Genomic DNA, 22,167 nt, shown 5'->3' on the forward strand with positions numbered 1-22,167 from the left:
ATCTATTCTTTTTTTTTTAAGAAATATAAAATTCACAAAATCCAAACCTTTTATAAGATTCATTCAAACCAGGTAGAGCAACCATTTTGGTCCAATTTTTAAAACACTGATTCACAATTTTGTTTTAAAAATCAAAACTGTGTTATTTTCCTCTCTTTTTTCTCAAATCTCAACTATATCCAATCATCTTTATTCCCCCATGGGATCGAAGCCAATGTAGTTAATGATCATTTAAATAATAACATACTAAACAAAATGGGATTAATAGCCCGAAAAAATAAAAACACAAAGTCAAAAATCAACAAAATGGAATGTGTCTCCGCACGAAAAAACTCGAAAAGGAAAGAAAAAAAATAGTAATCGACGCGTTAATTCTCATATGGTGTTTTTGGGTAAAAGAAACAAGTGGTTTCCACGCATGCCCAACAACCATCTTAGTTGTTGGACGCTTTGGACTGTGGCCGTCGTAGTTTGACACTTGTACTATATATTCAATTAAAGGGTAATTAAGACATACCTCCAAACGGTTTGATCAATATTAAAGATAACCCCTTGTATTTTTAAATTGATCACATGCTCTCCTTGACCAAGATCTTGCCAGAGAGACTAATAGAAAATGACCTAACATGCCATTGGTTTCAACTGAACTTTTTCATCAACAAAATCTGTCATTTTTAACTTATTAATTATCTCATCTTCCAGAAAAAATCTGTAAAAACTTCATATTCAACTTGATCTTCAATGTATTTGTAGAAATCCATTGATTTTTCTACAAAAGTACCCAACCTTCTTCGAAATCCTATATTTTACTTGAGATTTGAAGGACATAAAATCTTAAGGTTGAGTAAAAAGGTTAAATTCATAAAGTTGTTGGTCAATTATTTCTTACTTGATCAATCTCTTCTTCAATATTTGTTTTTTTGGAATTTGATAGAGAGTGGACCCCCAATTGACAAAAAAAAAAAAAAAAACAATCTTATGTAAGACTTACAATCTCTTCTTCAATAGTCTTCAGTAGAAATCATTGTTTTTCTTCAAAATATCAAATATTATTCTTGTATCTTAAGATTGAGCAAGATATGATATTAAGCTTGAAGGAGAGGGTAAAAACCTTAGAAAAAAAATCAAGATTGAAGATATGAAGTCGGTTTAATTTAGAGAGAAAATCAGCTATGAGATGATGTTGAGGGTATTTAGGCCATCTACATTAGTCTATCATTGAAGACCTAGTTAAAAGGGCATGTCTTTTATTTGAAAACATAGAGAGGTATCTCGAATATTGACTATAATGTGGGGGTAATATCTAAATGAAGCTTATTTTCAAATGTGTCAGGTTTGACCATCCATCCTTTGAAGAAGAAGAAGCAAAGAAGTAGAGAAGAAGGTTTTTGCGTTTATATACCGCAGTTCGCAGCTCTTCGTTTCCAACCAAAGAGAAAAGCGATCGAATTTCCTTCGATTCTCTAAATTCTAATAGTTCTCTACTTTTTTCAAAAAAAAATTTGAAAAAAAAAAAGAAGGAAAAACCTTGTCAGTTTGAGTTTCTGAATCGATTCTCTCTCTGTGTAATTTGTTTGAGGTTTTGTTTAGTCCAATGTTTAAGATCTCCAGCTTCACCTGAATGACCTTTCGAGTTTGAAAAAAAAAAATTAATTTTCAAAAATACAGATCCAATAAGAAACAAAATTTGAAATTGTGAGTCGTTCTTCCAGATTTTCAGTACTCCTATGCAGAAAATGGGAACCGATGATGGGAGAGGAGCGATTCCTGATAATAATCATTCAGATACAGAGAGCGTTGGAAGCGAGAAGATCGCTTACAGTGGTCCTCTGAGTGGACCTCTCAACAAGAGAGGAGGGAGAAAGAGTGCGAGATTCAACATTCCTGAGACAACGAAGACGATCGGTGGAATTGGAAGCGGAAGTAGTAACAGCATCAAATCTAACGATGAAGCCTATGTGGAGATTACTCTTGATGTTCGTGACGACTCTGTCGCTGTTCACAGCGTTAAAACGGCAGGAGGTGCAGCTTACGAAGATCCAGAGGTGACGTTGTTAGCGAAGACTCTGGAAAAGAGATCCTCGTTTGGTTCATCTGTGATGCGAAGCGCTTCGTCTAGAATCAAGCAAGTCTCACAGGAACTGAAACGACTCGCTTCTCTCACGAAAAGGCCCCCTGCGAGTCGACTCGACCGGACGAAATCGGCCGCCGCTCATGCCTTGAAGAGCCTCAAGTTCATCAGCAAGACTGATGGCGGTGCTGGATGGTCAGCTGTTGAGAGACGCTTCAACGAATTAACGGCGTCAACTAACGGAGTTCTGCACCGTTCTGCCTTCGGCGAATGCATAGGTAAGAAATGGTCTATCACGCCGACGGGTTGACTCAGTGTCGTGACTACGGAGTCAACCAGGATTTATATTATACGCTCTTTCTGAAACGAGGCCATGTTATCCCTAAAATTACGGTTTTCCGAATATCGTTTTTAATGATTTAACCACAAATCACAATGTGTTTTTTTTTTTTTTTTCACGATCTTTAAAATTAATTTTTATTTTCTTTGTGAAAATTACAGGAATGAACAAAGAATCGAAGGAATTTGCGAATGAGCTTTTCAACGCGCTTGCTCGAAGAAGAAATATCACAGGAGATTCGATTAGTAAAACTGAGTTGAAAGAGTTCTGGGAGCAGATCTCCGATCAAAGCTTCGACTCCAGGCTTCAGACTTTCTTTGACATGTAATTAAAAATGTCCTAAATTAACTTAATGGTTTAATTTTCTTTTAACATTCCTAAAAATATTGAGATTAACAAAGGAAACTAATAAGAGATTAAAATCCAGGGTGGACAAAGACGCGGATGGAAGAATCACAGGAGAAGAAGTCAGAGAGGTAAGCCACCTAAAATTCAAGTCATACCAGACAAACTAGAGTTTTTCTTTCTTTCTAAATTAGGTATATTTATATTTGATTTGATTTGATTTAAAAAAAAATTAAAAAAGGAAAATTCTGATGCAGATTATCAGTTTAAGTGCTTCTGCAAACAAGTTATCAAATATTCAAAAGCAGGCCGAAGAATATTCTGCATTAATCATGGAAGAACTTGATCCAGAAAATCATGGTTACATCATGGTAAGTTAGTTACATTTGAATTTAACATGGAACAATAATTCCCATCCCATCTCTTAAAATTCAAAGGTTAATTTATATGCTCGTGTTTGATTTAATGGAGAACAGCTCCACAACCTGGAGACGCTACTGTTACAAGCTCCGAACCAATCCATTAGAGGAGCAGATAGCCGAAACCTGAGTCAAATGCTGAGCCAAAAGTTGAAACCAACTGTAGAGAGTAACCCATTGAGGAGATGGTACCAGAATACAAAGTACTTCTTGTTAGATAACTGGCAGAGGGCTTGGGTGATGGCGCTTTGGCTTGGAATCGTATTGGGTTTGTTTTCTTACAAGTTCATTCAGTATCGGAACAAGGCCGCTTACGACGTAATGGGCTATTGTGTATGCACAGCCAAGGGTGCGGCCGAAACACTCAAATTCAACATGGCATTGATCTTACTACCAGTATGTCGCAACACCATCACTTGGCTTAGGAACAAGACCAAATTAGGTGTTGTCGTCCCTTTCGACGATAATCTCAATTTCCACAAGGTAAGAAGAAGATCGACTTCTTCTATTCTTTTTCTTCAATTACTTCTTCTTCCTTCTTTAATTTCAATTAGACCTTAAAAAAGTTGACTAATTAATTTGTTTATTTCAATTTATGTTGTTTAGGTGATTGCCGCTGGAATTGGAGTTGGAGTTGCATTACATGCAGGTTCCCATCTTGCTTGCGATTTCCCTCGTCTCCTTAGTGCGACCGAAGATGAATATGAGCCAATGAAACCTTACTTTGGAGATGATCAACCTGAAAGTTACTGGTGGTTTGTAAAAGGAGTTGAAGGTATAACCGGGATCATAATGGTGGTATTGATGCTAATAGCATTCACACTAGCCACGCCATGGTTCAGGCGCAACAAGATCAAGCTACCCAAGCCCTTTAGTAGACTCACAGGCTTCAACATGTTCTGGTATTCGCACCATCTCTTTGTGATCGTATATAGTCTCCTCATTGTCCATGGAATCAAACTCTATCTCACTAAAAAATGGTACAATAAAACGGTTAGTATCTTTTCTTTCATTTTTTTTAAAAGAAAAAAGAAAATGGAAAGCTTATACCCATCATTGTTTTGGCAGACATGGATGTATTTGGCAGTACCTGTAGCTCTATATGCTTGCGAAAGGTTGATTAGAGCATTCAGATCTAGTATCAAACCTGTTAAGATACTTAAGGTAAGCAAAAGAATAACACCACTATGCCTCAATATTCTTAACTTTGGGAATTATAGGATTAGCTTGTAAATATACTTTTTTCTTTTTTTTGTAATAATAATAAAAAGAATTTGATCAAAACTAAATTCTCATTCTCTATTTATCTATAATAATGTTGAAGGTTGCTGTTTATCCGGGAAATGTGTTGGCACTGCACATGTCCAAGCCGCAGGGCTTCAAATACAAGAGTGGGCAATACATGTTCGTCAATTGCTCTGCAGTTTCTCCCTTTGAATGGTATGTAATTCGATGAACTATTAAATTATTATTATTCTATTATTGGTTGAGTCATTCTAATAATATAATATAATATAAACAGGCATCCATTCTCTATCACTTCCGCTCCTGGAGATGACTACTTGAGTGTTCACATTCGAACTCTAGGCGATTGGACACGACAGCTAAAAACCGTTTTCTCCGAGGTGTGTATTTTCTATCTCTTTCTTACTTATTTCTCACCTTGTATAAGATAATCGTAAAGGCCTAATGAACCCTTATTTCTTTCCTTTACATAATATGAAAAGTTAATTAACTACGAGGTCAGGATTCCTTTGTAACCTTTTTCTGATTTATATGTAGGTGTGTCAGCCTCCCACCGGCGGAAAAAGCGGACTGCTAAGGGCTGATTACATGCAAGGAGGGAATAATAATAATGTCCCAAAGTAAGTCGACATATTTTATTTTTATTAAAAAAATAAAAAAATTCTAAGATTATATGACATGAATATCCTTTTTAAAATTGAGAGCAAAAATACGCCATGTGTGTTAATTATGAGGTCTTATAACCAACCTCATACATACGATTATCTTTTAAGATCAGTGAATGTGACACGAATACCCTTTTTAAGATAATGAGATAAAATAATAAAATATAACACACACACAAATAGGGGTAGTTTGGTCAGTTGAATTTATATCTGGTCAAAGTCAATGTCAAGGGAGAAAAATCAACAATGTACATCATGGGGAGGCTTACCAAATTTGTGTAATCAACAAGGGACGTACTTCAACCATTTATTTACCTATTTATTTGTAGGAAGGTCAACGGTTTAAAACCCTTCCAGTTCCATTATTTAGTCCATGTCATAGTGGCTATTCACAGAATTTGCGGGTTATTTAGCCATTTAATTATTGGGTTTTGTTAACGTGATGCGTTGAATACAACTCAGAACTAAGCATTTGAGGGTATTTTTTCAGTGGGAATATAAATTTTGGAGGTGTATTTAATGCATCTTAAACGTTAATCAAACCTCTTAATTATTCCATCAAGTGATTAGACGTTAATTTATACAAAAAAAGGATCATTTTAAAAATCCAACACCCACATGAAATAAGAGTCATGATGAATGCATATAATATATCATATGGGATTGATATGGCAAGGGCAAAAAATCATAAATCTTTTTCTTCCGAATATGCAAGGAAAAGATTTGTGATTTTGTGCCCTTGCCACATCAGTCATATTTGATTTACCGTGTACATTCATCATTATTCATGAAATAAGTCTTTCATTTTTGTATTTTGTGAAAGGGCACGTTAAAGTGCAATAAATATACTTTGAAATTTGGAATATGAGGGTATTTTTGTAAAAAGTAAATTTTTTAAGGGTGATTTCCATGTAAAATTCAATTTTCAAAAGTGTATTTATTGCACTTTTGGACCCTTCATTTTTATTAGATTAGTGTAGTATTCTAATTGATAAATCTGATGATACAAAACTACATTTTGACTTGGTTGATGTGCTTGACAAAAGCTTAGGAATTTTCCTCATCTTGTTGAGTACATGAATGTCACCTATAATATAATAATCTGTTGAGATATCCTGACGTAAGAGATTGTTTTCTTCGTTGAATTGGTGTGCAGTTTCCCAAAGGTGTTAATTGACGGTCCTTACGGAGCACCAGCACAAGATTACAAGAAATATGATGTTGTATTGTTGGTGGGACTAGGAATAGGGGCCACCCCTATGATCAGTATTGTAAAGGACATTGTGAATAACATGAAGGCCAAAGAAGAAGAAGAGGCAGCATTAGAGAGCGGCCAATTTTCCAACAATAACTCTACTACTCCTAAGAAGAGAGGAGGATTCAAGACTACGAGAGCTTATTTCTATTGGGTTACGAGGGAACAAGGTTCGTTCGATTGGTTCAAAGGAATCATGAACGAAGTTGCCGAAATGGACCAAAAGGGTGTCATAGAGTTCCACAATTACTGCACGAGCGTTTACGAGGAAGGTGACGCCAGATCAGCTCTCATTGCCATGCTTCAGTCAATTAATCACGCCAAGAATGGTGTTGACGTGGTGTCTGGGACACGTGTCAAATCCCATTTTGCCAAGCCAAATTGGCGCAACGTCTACAAGCGGATTGCACTCAATCACAGAGATGCTCGAATCGGTAAGTTCTACCAACTGCTCACTTAACCACTAAAGTCTAAAGTGTTATCGTGATAATCTGACTTCCACCCACGTCGACACCGCCTTACGTGACAGATTTGGGAATCAAAACTCTCATCGATCTACAGCTATCGAATCTGTCATTGTCGATGAGTATGGCACGTGATTAGTCAGATTATCACGATTCAATAATTAAAAAAAAAAAAATATCCATTGGCCTTTAGTACATGACTCTCGATCATAAAAGACAAGGTGGCTTTCTTATTATTAATTCTGTTATTATTCAATATGCATATTTTGAGGTTATCTTATTTTAATTTAATATTTAACTTAACTAAGGTGTTTTAGAAATATATATATCTTGACGTTATCTTATTTTAATTTAATATGTACTTAAATATTAAGTAAGGTGTTTTTAGAAATATGGGTGATGCTGACTTTTTTGAATATATTTGAAAAAAAAACAGGGGTTTTCTATTGTGGGGCACCTGCACTAACTAAGGAGCTGCGACAGCTAGCACTGGACTTCTCTCACAGAACTCCCACCAAATTCGACTTCCATAAAGAGAACTTTTGAATAATTTTGGAGAACAGGCGTAAAAAGTAGAGAATCATCATCAAGTCCTTACATATATCATCATCATGAATGTACAGTGGGGCCCAGTGGCACCTCCTATTTCTTTTCCTTTCTTTTTTTTCTTTATTTATTAATTTGGCTTGACGCAAGCAAAGACGTTTATGGAGAAGAAAACGAGTGAGGCAGGCAGCAGGGGATAGTGGAGATTGAACCGACCGCCACTACCACACGCACTGCCTAGTGGGGTTGTTAGGTAAAAGACGCGTGATTTGCGTCAATGATGTCGGTTGTCATCAACCGTAGGATTACATGAATCTGAAGGGGATTGGTGGGTAGTTGGACACCCATTATCGCTCAACTATGACCGTAGGATTTCTTTTTTTTTTTTTTTTTCAATTTTCTTCTTTCTTTAGTTTTTTATATTATTATTATTATTAGATACAGCTGTAAATCGCCAAAGGGCTGTTCACATCCATTTTGTGTGCAAAAAATAATGTACTAGGGTACACGTATTCTTACAAGTTACAACGCCTGTAACAAGTAAATTAAAATTGTACTACGCTTTCATACTAACCATTATATTAATCTATCTTTGTTTTAATATAATTTTATCTTCAACAGTCAAATGTGTTTACTAGGGGTTTAATATCTTGAAAGGGGCTAAAAAAAAGACCTCCAATTTGAAAAAGGTAAGTTAAATTGATAAGCCATAACTTTTAAAGGCAGGTCAAAGTGGGAAATAAATAACTAATCTTCTTTTTTTTTTTTTTTTTTTAAATAAATTTTAATATGGAGTGCTTGAAATAATTTTTTTAAAATTTTTAAGTACCCCTAAAAACATAAGGGCCCAATTTCTTAGAGTGTCAATAAAATTTTCCTCATCATTTCGAGTAACCTGAGATTTTATCCACAACCTTCACAATGCCATATAGTCAAGAAGTGCGTAATATTCGGAGGTAAAATATGTGACGCAAAAAGATCTTAAATATAACCTCAATTTCATTAAGATATCTCCTAGTTTTTCTCAAAATAACTATTTTCTCCAATTCATGTCTCCACAATATTTTCTACAACTTGGTGTAGACATTGACTATTTGATCTTTCACTTTACAAATTTTGGACACGATTTCTATGTATCTTTGTTTCAGATGCAACGAAATTACGTCAACCAAGCAGCTTTTCAAAATGAACTTCTCCCCGTTTTAATCTACTCTTTTCTTAAAGCCAAATCTCGGGTGAAAAAGATCCCTCATATTAAATGTAAAGATAATTTAAGTCGTTTATAACTAATTCAAATACTAATGATTAAGAAACTTTTTCAATAATGCGCACACGTGGTCAAGAAAATATGCTTTAAATTACTTGTTTTTCTAAGTAAAAAGAAAAAGAATAACTATTTTGATCATGAAGGATGGCCCTAGGACTTCAATCATTCCAATTGAAGAAATAGGATGCATTTTAGTCTTTAGCTTAGAATCCTAAACTTCGAAAGAGTGACATAGGTACATTATTATGCACCTACTTGCAAAGCAATGCATTTCTCTTTCCCCTAAATCTTTTTGAATCACCGTCTAGTTTATATGGTCCCCAATTGATCACATGTGGGGGGGGTCCAAAGCAGGTTCTAGGTCGAATGCTGCCTTCACCCACTAATTACTTATCGTTAGTTTACTTTTTTTTTTTTTATATTTTTTTATAATTTAAAAAGCAACAAATTTATAGAAGGGATTTTTTTTTTTTTTAGGGTGGACAAAGAAATAAATTATGATAAAATGTAGTAGTGATTTTCACTCAATCACAAATACTTTGAGATCAATCTTTGGCTGAGCAGACTAGATTCTTCTCCTCCTTACTTGATGCATTCTTTCCTAAGACATCAGAGTCTTACCTTCCAAAGAGCCTCCAATATCTAAGTTAGAAAATCAATCAGCTAAGGAATAATCTACCGTGATTCAAAAGTCTCTTTCACTTATCATCCTTTCTCTATTTATTAGGATTTTCCTCCTCCATCTCTATTTGGCAGTTATCTTGTACCACATTCTTTCCTAGATATCAAAATGAAGATTCTCTTCATGATCTCAGGAATCTTTTCTTATTCATTTTTTATTTTCTACAAGAGCTTGCATTTGCACACTGACTCTATTAAGAAGCTTACAATCTTAGGTGAGACTTATTCCGCTCTAGACCTCCGCATAGGATAAGGTCTTGAGTAGAGACATGTTATAATGTGTATTGCTCTTGGCAAGAGACGATACTTTATTTTATTAAGATGCTATGCATTTTGAAAATATTGGTTAGAAATTCTGTAATGTGCTGATTTTTTGTAAGAATCATCTTTATGGCAAAAATATCATACTTACCAAAAATCAAACAATTCTGAAACTTCTAACCCCATCAAAAGTGGTTTACAAAGAAAAAAATAGATAGTCTATGATTTTTTGTGAGAATTATCTTTTTATCAAAGAGTTGATCCTCACAAAAAATCCTTCCATTTCAAAACTTGTAACCCATATAGGACAAAATAACATTGATTATATCGTTAGCCATATAGTTGACTGGTGAACTTGACCTTAAACATCTAAGATTCAATGACTTACTCAATTTTGACATAATAAAAAAAAATACAAGATCTTGATGGTCTAACATGAAATTCAATGTTGGTGATGGGGTTAATCTACTTTAAAATGCCATTATGTTTCAATATGATGAGTTACTCTTATTGATTAATATGATGTTATACATCAATATAAGAATAATGCTGAAGAAGTCACCTCAAATTGGAATTTTATATTGCACATCCTTACATGAAAGTATATGGAATTATAGATATTTTTTCATCGAAGATACAAGTGAAAAAGAAGCTATGATTTCTAACTACTTTCACGTCAAGAAGTGTCATATGAGGTTTTGACTCAAGGTCATTCTAGCACGACTCTAAATGTAACTTTCCTCACTTGTGAAGTCTAAGTACTGGTCGAAGTGTTATATACTTTGGAGGTCGAGATTAAACATTTCTACAAAAGGAAATTATTTAATATGATATATAAAGTAAATAAAATTTTTATTTATATATATTTTTTGGGAATGCTTTGGTGTTGTCTCTTTCAGGCAGATCTTTTAACATCAAGAACTGTCAATCAGCTGTGACACCGAACACCCATCCAATCAAATATTTCTATAGTGTGATGAACACAAAAGTCTGTTGTGGTTGAAAATTAGGCTGAGAGCTGTTGACAAGCTCTAATGCAAATGAAACTAATTTAGTGCTTGTGCCTCCTCTATGACTCTCTCTAACACGGAATCTATTCCAATTTCAAAAACACCTCACAAATGGGTTTTATTTTATCCCTCTCTTTTTTTTAATTTTTTTTGTTTGCTTTTGTGTGTGCGCGCTTGGGTTGGGGGTGTTTACAATTATTCAAAAATGAAGGTTAGGTGGACATGGTAGTAGTTGTGTATAAGAAAAAAGAATAGTCGAACACGTTTTCACACCAGACCTTGGTGAAGATGCTGGAGACAAAGTATTTGTTCGTAAGGCTGTCAATGGATCGGATCCAAAACTATCACGTAAATTAACCATGTTGACGTGGTGATCTGTAGCTCCAACCACACACCAGAGAAAACGTGTTCTCAACATCCTCGATAATGAGGATACATGGCCTATCAACTTCTTGAAACTTTGACTTTCTCTGTAACCCTATTATTTCACGTACATCTTAGAGTTGGATAGCTACTTAACTTCCTATTCTTTAGGTACAACTTTCCTAGCCACCTACCCGGGAATATATGGCCCACCACTGACAAGAAAGGTGCAAACATCATCCTTATTGGGCTTCAAGACTAGTGCGAGTGGATTACATAAACTAATAAACCCAATAATCAAGGCCAATAAAGCTCATTTTTTTTTGGTGAGGTGGTTGATTGTGGGGTGGGTCAAACAATTATGGGTTAGTGGGCCCATACATAAGAGTAAATCATTCAAGGACGCAACTCGATTATTACTAATGATATTTCCAAGCTAAAAGAGAGATAATAAAATATTTGAGCAATGGCAAATTTTTAAATACTAAATAATAATAATAAAAGAAAATAATATACAATCACTATGACGGCATTTTTAAAATAACACGATTTTGTCGTTCTGATAAATTATGTGCATGTTGCAGTTGAAGATTATCATTCATGACATAGTGTTTATTATTTTATTTTATTTTTGCCAATTTTGTCAAACTAAAAGATGTGCATGAATTGTTCTATTGAGTTGTTTGTGCAGATGATGCCAAAGGAAGTTATTGGTAAAGAATAATGATTTTCTAATGCCCTCTCTGACATATTACCAATTATAGAACCATGGATCATTGGCATCGGGATATGCAAAATCATAAATATTTTTCTTGTATAACCCGAGACAAATGATCTACAGTTTTGTGATGGGGGTGTATGTTAGAGGAGACGTCAGATTATCACAACTCGTTAGTAATATTCTTATTATTTTCCTCCCGTGGTCTTTTGACCGAAGGCTAAAAAAAATTGCATTTGTAGTACAATGGTACTAGCAGTTAAGACCGATCGAGATTCTCCATCAAACGAACAACTGATAAATCTCAATAAATCGAACAACTAACAAACAACTGATATGAGAGAATGCGCAACGAGGAGGCGTTAGATTATCACAACTCATTGGTAATATTCTTATTATTTTCCTCTTGTGGTTTCGTTGACTAAAGGCTAAAAAAAATTGCATTTGTAGTACAATGGTACTAGCAATTAAGACCGATCGAGATTCTCCATCAAACGAACAACTGATAAATCTCAATAAATCGAACAACTAACAAACAACTGATATGAGAGAATGCGCAACGAGGAGGCGTCAGATTGTGACAACTCATTGGTAATATTCTTATTATTTTCCTCTTGTGGTTTCGTTGACTAAAGGCTAAAAAAAATTGCATTTGTAGTACAATGGTACTAGCAGTTAGGATCGATCGAGATTCTCCATCAAACGAACAACTGATAAATCTCAATCAATCGGACAGCTAACAAACAACTGATACGAGAGAATGCGCAACCCCACCCCAACCCCCCTCCCTCCCTTGCATGAGACACTAAAAAAATTAAATAATAAATAATCTCTAGAAAAATGTTATTGATCCCTAAAAAATTTATGCTGATATCTAGAAAATGTGTTTGATGGAGAGCCTCAAACTTCGTCTGAGGTTAGAACTAACTATTCTTTGTGACTCACTGAAAAGAAAAGAAAAGAAAAGAGCAATTTTTCTTTCTTGTTTGGGGGGGGAGACAACAAAATGAGAGTTTCCCACCAAACATGATACCACAAATACATCGCAATTTGATAATCAGTCTTAGGTAAGCTCGTTCTTATGGTAGGACCAATGATTAATAAATTTAAACTCACTTGTGTCATATATAATTTTAAGATCTAATTTCAACTAGAAACAAAAACTTTGGATTCAATCACTTCTGCTACATATTTTAGATCAGATGTGGCATGAAGGATAATGCAAATCCGAGTCAGATATCAATTTGAATAGGATATGACTACCTAGAGCCTACTGAAATATTAAATTTTGGAGATCAATGCTGCCTATTTTGTTAATGTAGCAGTTCACGGGTTCCCTCTTTATTTTTTACTTTCTCACACTTGGGCCCAAGTAGATACATGACATTGGATGCTCCAAGACACATTGAGTCATCCTCAACATGATGAACGTCACGAAACAAATAATTAAAAAAAAGTCTATTTTTATTTTTTGTTAAAAAAAGGTTAATCTAAAATAATGGTTCGAGTGAATGATCAAGTTTTTTTTTAAATTTCAAATCAAGTTTTTTAAAAGTAAAGAATGTTAAAATAAAAGAACTACTATAAGAATAGCCTTTAAGGTTGGTCGAACATGACAACACATTGGTTGGTCGAACATGATATTCATACGAAACAGAAAATGCCAATAGGGAGTATACCCTAACTCATCTTTAAATACATTGGGGGATGGAGATGGGGGTGGGGTGTTGTTGGAACTTTTCAGTATTGATGCAACCTTTTGTTAAAAGGTAAAAACATTTTTAACCTGATTAAAGACTTTGAAAATGAAGATCACTGAACTTCCAATTTTAAACGAATGGATTTTAGTGATATCGAACAGTTGCGCTCTCTCAACTGTGAAAAAGTGCCTATAAGGAACCACAGGAAAAAGTAGCTACTGAGGATCCAAAACACCAACCATTGACTTGTGAGTTTTGTCATAGGTACACTACTATTGAAATAAAAAGAGGAAGACTAATGATAATCTGACGCCCCCATATGCTCCCTGACCTGGTAGTTACAGAATCAGAAATCTTTTTAATGTGTATCCCGAGGCAAATGATCTATGGTTCTGTGATGGGGGCATAGGGCGGTGTCTGAAAAAAAAAAGCGTCAAATTATCACGACTCAAAGGGGAAACCTAAGCTGTGGGTCATAAACGCTCGCTTTGAACCTGCTGATACCATGAATGATTGGCCCATCCATTATGAACCTTTTCGCCAAAAATTCAGCTTGAAATTAATTTCTTTCTATTGGATCCGAATATTTTTCATCAAGGATTTGAAACATTAATGCTTTTACCCAAGATTTTGGTTAGACAAGGACAAATGCACAGATCCAATGGTTAGGAAACATAAATCAAGCTGATCAGTTTTGTAAAGGTTGGCCAAGGGTAGAGCTAAAAACTCGTATAGTCAATCGGCAGAACAATAATTTTGATTAACAATCATAGGGAACAGGTATGGTATGGAGCACTGAGGATGAGAACATATGTGTTTTATTAGTTTTATTGTCATGGACTTGGCCTCAATAACAAGTAGCATGTATTCTCTCTTTTTTTACGGACAAACCATCTCATGCATTTTACATGCATGCATGGTGTTCAGGACTTGGGACAACCAAAGAAATCTTTAGAAAATGACAACTACATTGTGAACAAACCTGAAAAAGAAGCACGGCCATGTGAAGAACAATTTGTGTTTCACCTTAGCTTCCTTTTCAGCCTCTGGAAATTGGGTCTCATTGGTTGGCTTAAGGCCATGCCCTGGTCTGTTGCATGGTTGGGTGTAAATGGAACCAGGGGTTTCTTCTTGGGCATGCAAGCATCTGTCCCACTGCTTACGATAACAGGTGAAGAACCCTTGGTTTTCTTCTCTCTTGGGGCCTCCAATCTCTCAAGAATCCTCGAGGTTTTCTCGTCCAGCTGCTTATTACCATCTGGTGGCGATAAAACCATCTTTATCTTGGGTATGGAAATACATGTAGGAGAATAGATCTTACAATCTTCAGTAACAATGAGCTGTTCCCACTCCTCAGTGACACTAGTATTCTTATCGTCTTTGGTTGCCTGGGTCAGTTGCGGGGTGGAAGTGTGCTCTTCTTCTTCTAAATCATTCTTTGTTGATGCTAGCAATGCAGTCATTTCTATGGGCTCCGGTCTGGGTGACATTGATTCAGCATTCATCTCTTTACGTTTAGGTGGTATTGACCTGGAGAATCCATGTTTGAGAAGATTATATATACTTAATATTGATGATTAAAACAAGCACACATGATTACTCAGAACACAACTGAACTCACTAGATTTATCCAAGTTCATTAGATGAGTCACACTTGAAGTTTGTGTATCCACTGATTCTTATGAAATTCATAGGTACATCAAAGAGATTTGTTTTTCTCTCAAACAAAATTCTAATTCTGGGCATTACAGATACCTGAGCAGTACCATATGTTTGATGCTTAAGAATTCTACTTGAAGCAGAAATTGGCTAGGAAACAGTTACATTCAAGCAGGTCGAGTTATTAAGCAGTTTGATAGTTACATAAGGTTATTGACTTGGCCAATCTTATGAAAAGTCTAGAGGTTGGACCCAGAGCCATGGAAAACCAAATTCATGAATCCACATTCTGAATCAAACAGCAACTCTGAGCCTTTCCTGGTCACCTCATGTTATAGAGTACCCAAAATCCTGTAAACAAATCTACGTATAGCACCGGTCTACTTTCAGTTGATGCAAATTCACCAATGACTAGGATATAGTCAAAAATTGGAGAATGGGAATCTTCCCTAAGGTGGTTGAGAAATCCCTGTAAATTCCTCTACAATCATTTTCTATTGACTAGAAGGTTTTATTACAAGTGAGATAAGTATCGTTGTTTGCATCAAAGTGGTGTATCTCTAGAAACCAAGAAATTTGGGAGTGCTTCTGGAGCTCCTTGGTACCAAGAAGAGTTAAGGAGAATATTTCTTGATTATATTAGCAGGAATCCCAATTCACATGAACGCAATTGTCAGCAAAGACCCCAAAGGCATTATTTAAAATTAAAAAAAAACTTCAGTAGATCTACTAAAGAGGACTGAAGTTGAGTGGAGATGTTTACCCAAATTGTAAGCTCTCTTTTACAAGCAAGTTTAGCTTAGGATGGAAGCCTCTCTCATGCAAAAGAGGGTTGTAGTCTCTTAATTCCATCTGTAAAGAAAGCCATCGAAAAGCTTCTCTAGTTATGGCCCATGAAATTGCATAGGAAATAGCTCATTGGGATGGTATAAGCTCAATTATATTCCATCCAAGTTTAGGTGAACTCAATTGTTTTGGAGAATAGAATATGAATCACCCAGATGCAACTAATTCACAGATTAATGGCATACCAATGAGTCACCAAAGTTACCGTCATAAAATCACATTTGGTAGCTTGCAGACTAGAATATGATCCGCGAGATAACCACTCTTTCCTTTATAAGGCTGTAAAATCCATAAAGGTTGCTAGCATTGTGTAATTAGTTAATGCTTTCAGATACCCTTCATTTTATCCAGCATAAATGTGTTTGTGAATTATTTTTCTTGTGTATATCAAAAGCAAATCTAGAAAGGGGTAAAATGATGAAAACACTATAACCTATCTTTTTCCATGGAGGGGTGTTGTAATCCTACCCTTGATAAAGAGATTTGAATGGAATTCTCTGTCTCCTTAGGTACTGCATAGTCAATCGATCCAATGGCATCAGGAATGGGTAAGATTTCCTCTGATCCGGCAAGCCTCTGCAGTTCAAAATGTTAGAATCATGTCTTAACCGTGGCAGCTTCTAAAATGCATATTAGTTCCCCAATTTCTTGTCGTACAACCGAAAAAATTAAAACACATCTTGCAAGTTGGTGCTAATTAAGAAAGTTAGGGTTAAAGGCAACTAGTGAAATATGTTTTGGTATAACAAAAAGTGTAATCCCTCTAGAATTTAAATTGGGTGATGGTTAATTAGTAGTGCCAAACTGAAGTTTATATAGCGAAATCCAACCTCTTACCATAGCACGGAGCCCCAATTTTTACCAAATTATAAGCATGTATTTTGTTAAAATTCAAGGCAAATGGTGATTAGAATATGTGAACACTGATCCAAGATATGAACTACACACACACAAAGTTACAGGAGTGGGGAACATTCTGTCTTACAAACAACAAGAGACTAATGTAAAGAAAATAATTCACACCATTCAATAAATGGGGGTTAGAGATTTACCCTAAGAAGCATTGGCCCTTTGTCTGAAGGTTGAAGGATGTAAAAGCAGTGGAAAGTTGCCTCTCTCATCGTTTCCAAGTTACAGTTTGAAAAGCATACCAACCCCTGATCGAGAGAATATAGAGCTCGACAAATCCCTTGAAAAACTGCCATGAACATTGAAGAGGCATACACCAATGAAACAGTAGAATTCCAAGTTAGATTCAATAAACATAAATGTGTGATAAAAAGAAAGAATTACAACCGAAACCAGGAAATCATGGAATTAAAGATGTAAAAAAGTTGATATTAACAGCGCAAACCAGGATCTCAAAACGAAGGAGCCATTGGACAAAGAATTGAACCAGAACTTAAACAAATAGACATATGAAAGAAATATTCACAACCCATCCACATCGAGCCTTCTCACTCACGTTGAGTATTCAGTTCAGAATTGCCACATTCGTCCGAAGTGGATTCCACCTCATGACAAGCCGATGGAATAACAATAAAGGAATTCCCAATTATTACACCTGATATTCACCGAAAGAGAGATTTAATGGGATAGTTTTATTTGACAAAGTTATTTCTCTATGAAGACTTGAAGAGATCAAATCATTAATCTGAACCGTCCGAGAGCACTGCCAATATTTTTCCTTTATTGGCATAAAAGAAAAAATTAACTAAAATGCCTGAACCAATCAGTAGACCAATTCCGAAAGTAGGAGATCTCCAAGATTCCTACTGATTGTAGGATCCAGATCAATAAGCATGCAACATACTTACGGGAGAGATCCAAAACATGTAGAATTAAAATACAGTATGATGACCCCCTTCAGCCTTCCAAACTAAAGATGCATACCCACATAACATCACCCAAAAGAAGATTCTTTTTTTTAATATTTAATAGGATAATTTTATTAGGTGAACTGTCCATTTGAGGTCCACCTTCACTGAGAGAACCCAAGTTGGTTCGCTCGATAACATTGAAACTGATGGGTGCAGAAACTTGCTGAAACTTTGGACAGTTCTGGAAAGAAGGTAAAAACAGGATCGTTTGTTCTCCAACTCTCACTGCATTTTCAAACAAATTGCTAGTCCCCAGCTCTTGGCATGTGATAGGACAGGATGCAGTCTTCATGGTAGTATTTCCAACAGCATCATCTAATGGCAAACCGTGACACCTGCAAGTCTATACCAAGCATCCGAATAAATACAGCTTTCCCAATATTAACTTCCCAGATATGGTTCACTTTTCTTTACATTAAGATTGAGCCGCCCTCTATTCATTTTAGTTCATTTCATTAAATGCAAGTGCAATACCCCATAAATGGGTATTTATTGTACTGTATACAATGTCTACATCCCATGTCTAGCTATAGACAATGCATAGAGCAGGTTATACAAATTCATTCTTCAAGATACATAGATTTCTTCTAAATCAGTGTACGAGAAAGGAGGAACATTTTTCCCTTCTCATGGACCATATTTTGGGTCAGTAAGAGCATCATGTATATGAAATGTCAGGGATGCAACCCAAATGCAGATTGGTGGTTATGAAGTAAAGGCCTGGTCGAAACTAAACCAGAACATTCATCCAAATCCGATATCATTTAGCAAAGATATTTGTTGCACCAACTAACTTGGGAATAAGGTGGTATATATAAACATGACATGTGCATCGGACATCACAGATATTCTAGAATGTATACAGAAGTAATCATGTATGGTACCTGGCAGGGATTGAAACCATCAATTATTTGGTTGGCAGATGCAAACAAGTTGCAAAAGATCTGGTTTGTGGAGGCTGCAAGATTATTCTTGAACAGAAAGACAGCTTGCAATGGTTCCTCTAGATCATCCTTCAGCTCCTGCAGCCATCGCTTTACAAGACCACATAATATCCATGAATCTGCATGTTAATGGTCTTTAAGGTATCATTCAACTCAACTATTGCACCTCTTAACTGCAAATTACTTTCCCATTCCGCATGAAGTTTGAAGAGACCCACACCTTATCAAAGAGCATTTCAACGTGTGTGCCTCTGATGGTTGGGGATAGCTCAAATGCTCATTAATTACAAACAAGATTACTCCATAAACTACTTATCAAAGATATAAAATAAATAAATAAATAAAAGATTACTCGTTAAACAATCGACACTCACAATATGTACACGTCTTGCTCTACTTATCACTCATACAAAACACCCCATATGTATCATTAGCCCCTTTACCTGGAAGATGGGTTTGAAGTGAGCAGTTCTCGAGATCAGAAATACTATTGACAAATTCCTGGACATTCTGGGATATATCATCGTGCTGGCCTGGTTCTTGTTCTAGCAGTACAAACTCTACCGAAATACATTTATCCGCTGCATCCTGTCGACCAATTTAAAATGGACAACAATGGTTTCAGCTTCGCTTGCATTAGGGTAGAGTGGTGGAAGTGTGTACAAATGAAAATATTGATGATATTTCAGTATCTTACAATGAGAATCTTCCGCATGGAATTGATGTTTTCTACTAAGCAGGAACTGATGAGAATCACCTTTCTCATTATATCTTTATCACCCCATGAGTACAAAACTTCCTTTGTTAGGAGCTTTGCAAGTACTACATCTGCTACCATTGCCAAGCATTAATCATGCATTATAAACTAAGAGAGGAATAGAGGATAAACCATAGAATGAACAAGACGACAATAACTCCCAGTTGAACCAGATCTACACATTGTCAATTTCAGATTAAAACTGAGGATAGAGCGAGTTTCTTACCACCACCAGTGATTTTCGTAGCTCTGGAATCGATTATTTCAGGCAAAAATCCATCAGTAGGTAAGTTGTTAACCGCATGATGGAAGTCTCGCAGACTGAAATTTCCTCTTGGATTGTATGAAATCTTCAGCTGTTGTTGTTGAATTGATGGTCAAGAAACAAACAAGATCTACTTACACTAAAATTGCACCTAAGAAACATTAGAAAATTGAGAATTCTAGTTTACATGTCCAATTAGGATCCATTTACATCTAATTCACTTCTAGAAAGTAAAAACAAATAAAAACAAGTACTTATCAAAGATCTGATAAAGAACTTCTCGTTCATGATCAATAGTTGACAAAATTTAAGAAATAAATTCCTACAAATCGAACAATTCCAAGAAAGGATTGAGATTCGATTCAGAGCACAAAATACCTCATCAGAGCAAGAAATTCTGTTTTTCTGAATGTAGCACAATCCGATTCTGTTTCTGAGTGAATCAGATCGTCTCTCGTATGTACCGGATGAGATGGCGTAGAGATTCGCCAGCTGCAACAAACACTGGTAGAAGAAAAAAAAAACGAAATAGAACGTTCTCTGAAGATCACAAATCGAGCGAATTCGATAATTATTGCAGATCAATTTTAATTTTATATTATCGAGAAGGTTTGAAGAGTAAGAATTTCTTTTTCACCTGCTTTAAATCTCTGAGTAATGGAGGCGAAAAGGTTCGAAGATCGAGAATGAAACAGAGCAGAACCATAGCTTCTGGCCAAATGTTTTCGGTGGTTTTGAACTTTGATGGCTCTCCAGAGTCTCCACTCGTTTCTGAGGCAAACCAAATGAGTTTTTCCGCGCGAATAAACGTGGGAATGAAAATGCCCTTAAGGCCGTGTTTGAACATGTTGTCAAAAAGTACTTCTACAACTTTTGAGTCTAAAAAGTTGAAGAAATTTTTTTTGAAAAAATGCTTTTAGTTCTGATTTTTTAAAATAGAGCTTAAGCTATGTTTGTAACATTTCTGAATTCTGAAGTCGAGAAACTATAAATCAAACTTAAGAAGTTTCATCAGCATTTCCCATCACTAAATCAAAATTTTTGAATTTCGATTCTAAAGTTTGAAATCTAAAATGAAATAAATGAAGATAAAACTTCTGAAGACTGAATTTTAAAGGTGGACAGAAGTATTATCATACACACACTAACTAAATTAACTTCTACTTAAGTATTTCAAGTAGAGTTAAATAAAAACCATTTCCACTCATCATTTTTGCAAAAAGTAGACTTTCGCAAAATATGTCATGCGGCAACAAAATTTCTCCATAACAAGTCATGGGTTCGAAATCTACTTGACTGAGTTTTTCTTTTTATCCAATTCATTTCTTTATAGACTTGTTCCCTGCAAATGATTGAAGAAAGAGCTCAACCGTGTTCTAGTGGAGTGATCAAAAGTGACGAATTAATTAATGGATTGTGTGGAGGGATAAAACCCTCCATCACACTATAAGGCGTTCGGATCGGATTAGTGTTCCATAGATCGGATATACATATTACATTCGTTCGGGAACCAATTTAGACCGGATAAGATCTGGAAGAATAATCACCCAGAGAGGATAATGCATTCAGATCCTAGAATTCTCGGGATTTGAATACAATATCTTGGGAAAATCCTTGATTCCAAGGGATTAGGCATTAACTTCTTTAAGAAAAGAAAGACAATAAAAGGATAGCGAAAAGCAAGGAAGGATTTCTATAGAAGGGAGGAGGCTACATACAAAAGGTATGAGATTTGGGAGATAAAAAGGAGAGAGGAAGAAATTCTGAATATTTGCGTCTAACTTTAGCATCGGAGATTTTACCTTGCAGGGAAAAAGGCCGGATTGAAAAGAAGAGACGAATAAGCAGAAGACTAAACATCCAAATCGAACTTTCACAGCTGTTCGGGAACAGGGCTGCGTTTGCTGCCACAGATTGATCAATCGAAATATCCAAAATGTATATGTTACAATGCGAAACGGACATTCAGATTACAAATTACATCTAAATATTCAAATGTACGAGTATTTCGCTCTTCATTTTTCATTGGCCATCATAAATTATCAGAATAGATCTAAAATTACTTTTAACAAGCATTTTTTTTTTTTTTAATTACTAACTGGACTGTTACCCCCAAAAAATTATGGAGATTTACAAAGAAAATCCTATATTCGGATCCACTAAGCAATTTTCCCAGATTTTTCACGCATTTGGCCCATCCCAAGCTCGGTCTATTTACACAAACATCAGCCGAATTGGCTGGTAAGGAAGTCTTTTGTAGTTGAAGACCATCTTTGATACTATTATGGTCAAATTACGACTCAAACTTTTTTTTTTATCAACTAAATGCACCTCAATTTTACCTTTTATTGAGGAAAGGATCCCATTTCCATTTCCAATTAGAACAAAATGGTAATATGAAAAATCAGGACTAGTCTTACAGCACGCACCCGCTACTTTACCATTGTATGCATGACTGGAGTGCCT

At 35.5% G+C, this 22,167-nt stretch overlaps 2 protein-coding genes across 5 annotated transcripts; one reads left to right on the forward strand and one right to left on the reverse strand.

Annotated features, from left to right (window-relative positions):
* The first annotated feature begins 1,352 nt into the window (after positions 1-1,352).
* Positions 1,353-7,939, forward strand: LOC147400727 (respiratory burst oxidase homolog protein C-like). Its single transcript, XM_086441712.1, has 12 exons — positions 1,353-2,349; positions 2,573-2,735; positions 2,839-2,887; positions 3,014-3,127; positions 3,233-3,658; positions 3,782-4,168; positions 4,244-4,339; positions 4,500-4,615; positions 4,698-4,800; positions 4,958-5,040; positions 6,242-6,774; positions 7,241-7,939. Exons 1-12 carry the CDS (start codon positions 1,728-1,730, stop codon positions 7,348-7,350), a joined length of 2,802 nt encoding a protein of 933 aa, XP_086297838.1. The 5' UTR covers positions 1,353-1,727; the 3' UTR covers positions 7,351-7,939.
* Positions 7,940-14,138: 6,199 nt separating this feature from the next.
* LOC147400728 (uncharacterized) lies at positions 14,139-21,738 on the reverse strand. Of its 4 annotated transcripts, XM_086441713.1 has the most exons (13): positions 21,504-21,724; positions 20,339-20,472; positions 20,080-20,205; positions 19,663-19,792; positions 19,377-19,507; positions 19,123-19,267; positions 18,620-18,798; positions 17,835-18,078; positions 17,321-17,419; positions 16,908-17,053; positions 16,324-16,431; positions 15,773-15,861; positions 14,139-14,880 (listed from the first exon to the last, which is right to left on the reverse strand). In XM_086441713.1, exons 1-13 carry the CDS (start codon positions 21,664-21,666, stop codon positions 14,373-14,375), a joined length of 2,202 nt encoding a protein of 733 aa, XP_086297839.1. In that variant the 5' UTR covers positions 21,667-21,724; the 3' UTR covers positions 14,139-14,372. The 4 variants fall into 4 exon arrangements, with proteins under 4 accessions (XP_086297839.1, XP_086297840.1, XP_086297842.1 ...); XM_086441714.1 differs by lacking the exon at positions 17,321-17,419 and having other exon boundaries at positions 21,504-21,728; XM_086441717.1 differs by lacking the exon at positions 15,773-15,861 and having other exon boundaries at positions 14,715-14,880; positions 21,504-21,738.
* Between the last annotated feature and the right edge of the window lie 429 nt (positions 21,739-22,167).

The sequence above is a fragment of the Akebia trifoliata genome, chromosome 5 (genome assembly GCF_017979445.1).
Source record: "Akebia trifoliata isolate Shusen 1 chromosome 5, ASM1797944v1, whole genome shotgun sequence".
NCBI lineage: Eukaryota > Viridiplantae > Streptophyta > Magnoliopsida > Ranunculales > Lardizabalaceae > Akebia > Akebia trifoliata.

Bases quoted from the DNA above. Each gene is read 5' to 3' on its own strand.
- LOC147400728 (XM_086441713.1), bottom strand. From the start codon at position 21,666: ATGTCCGTTTCGCATTGTAACATATACATTTTGGATATTTCGATTGAT. The intron at 17,420-17,834 runs GTGGACCTCAAA...GGTGAATATCAG, and splicing joins CTTGGGTTCTCTCAGTGAAG to GTGTAATAATTGGGAATTCC. The intron at 16,432-16,907 runs GTAAATCTCTAA...TTTGAACTGCAG, and splicing joins AAGGGCCAATGCTTCTTAGG to AGGCTTGCCGGATCAGAGGA.
- LOC147400727 (XM_086441712.1), top strand. From the start codon at position 1,728: ATGCAGAAAATGGGAACCGATGATGGGAGAGGAGCGATTCCTGATAAT. The intron at 4,616-4,697 runs GTATGTAATTCG...TAATATAAACAG, and splicing joins GCAGTTTCTCCCTTTGAATG to GCATCCATTCTCTATCACTT. The intron at 5,041-6,241 runs GTAAGTCGACAT...ATTGGTGTGCAG, and splicing joins AATAATAATAATGTCCCAAA to TTTCCCAAAGGTGTTAATTG.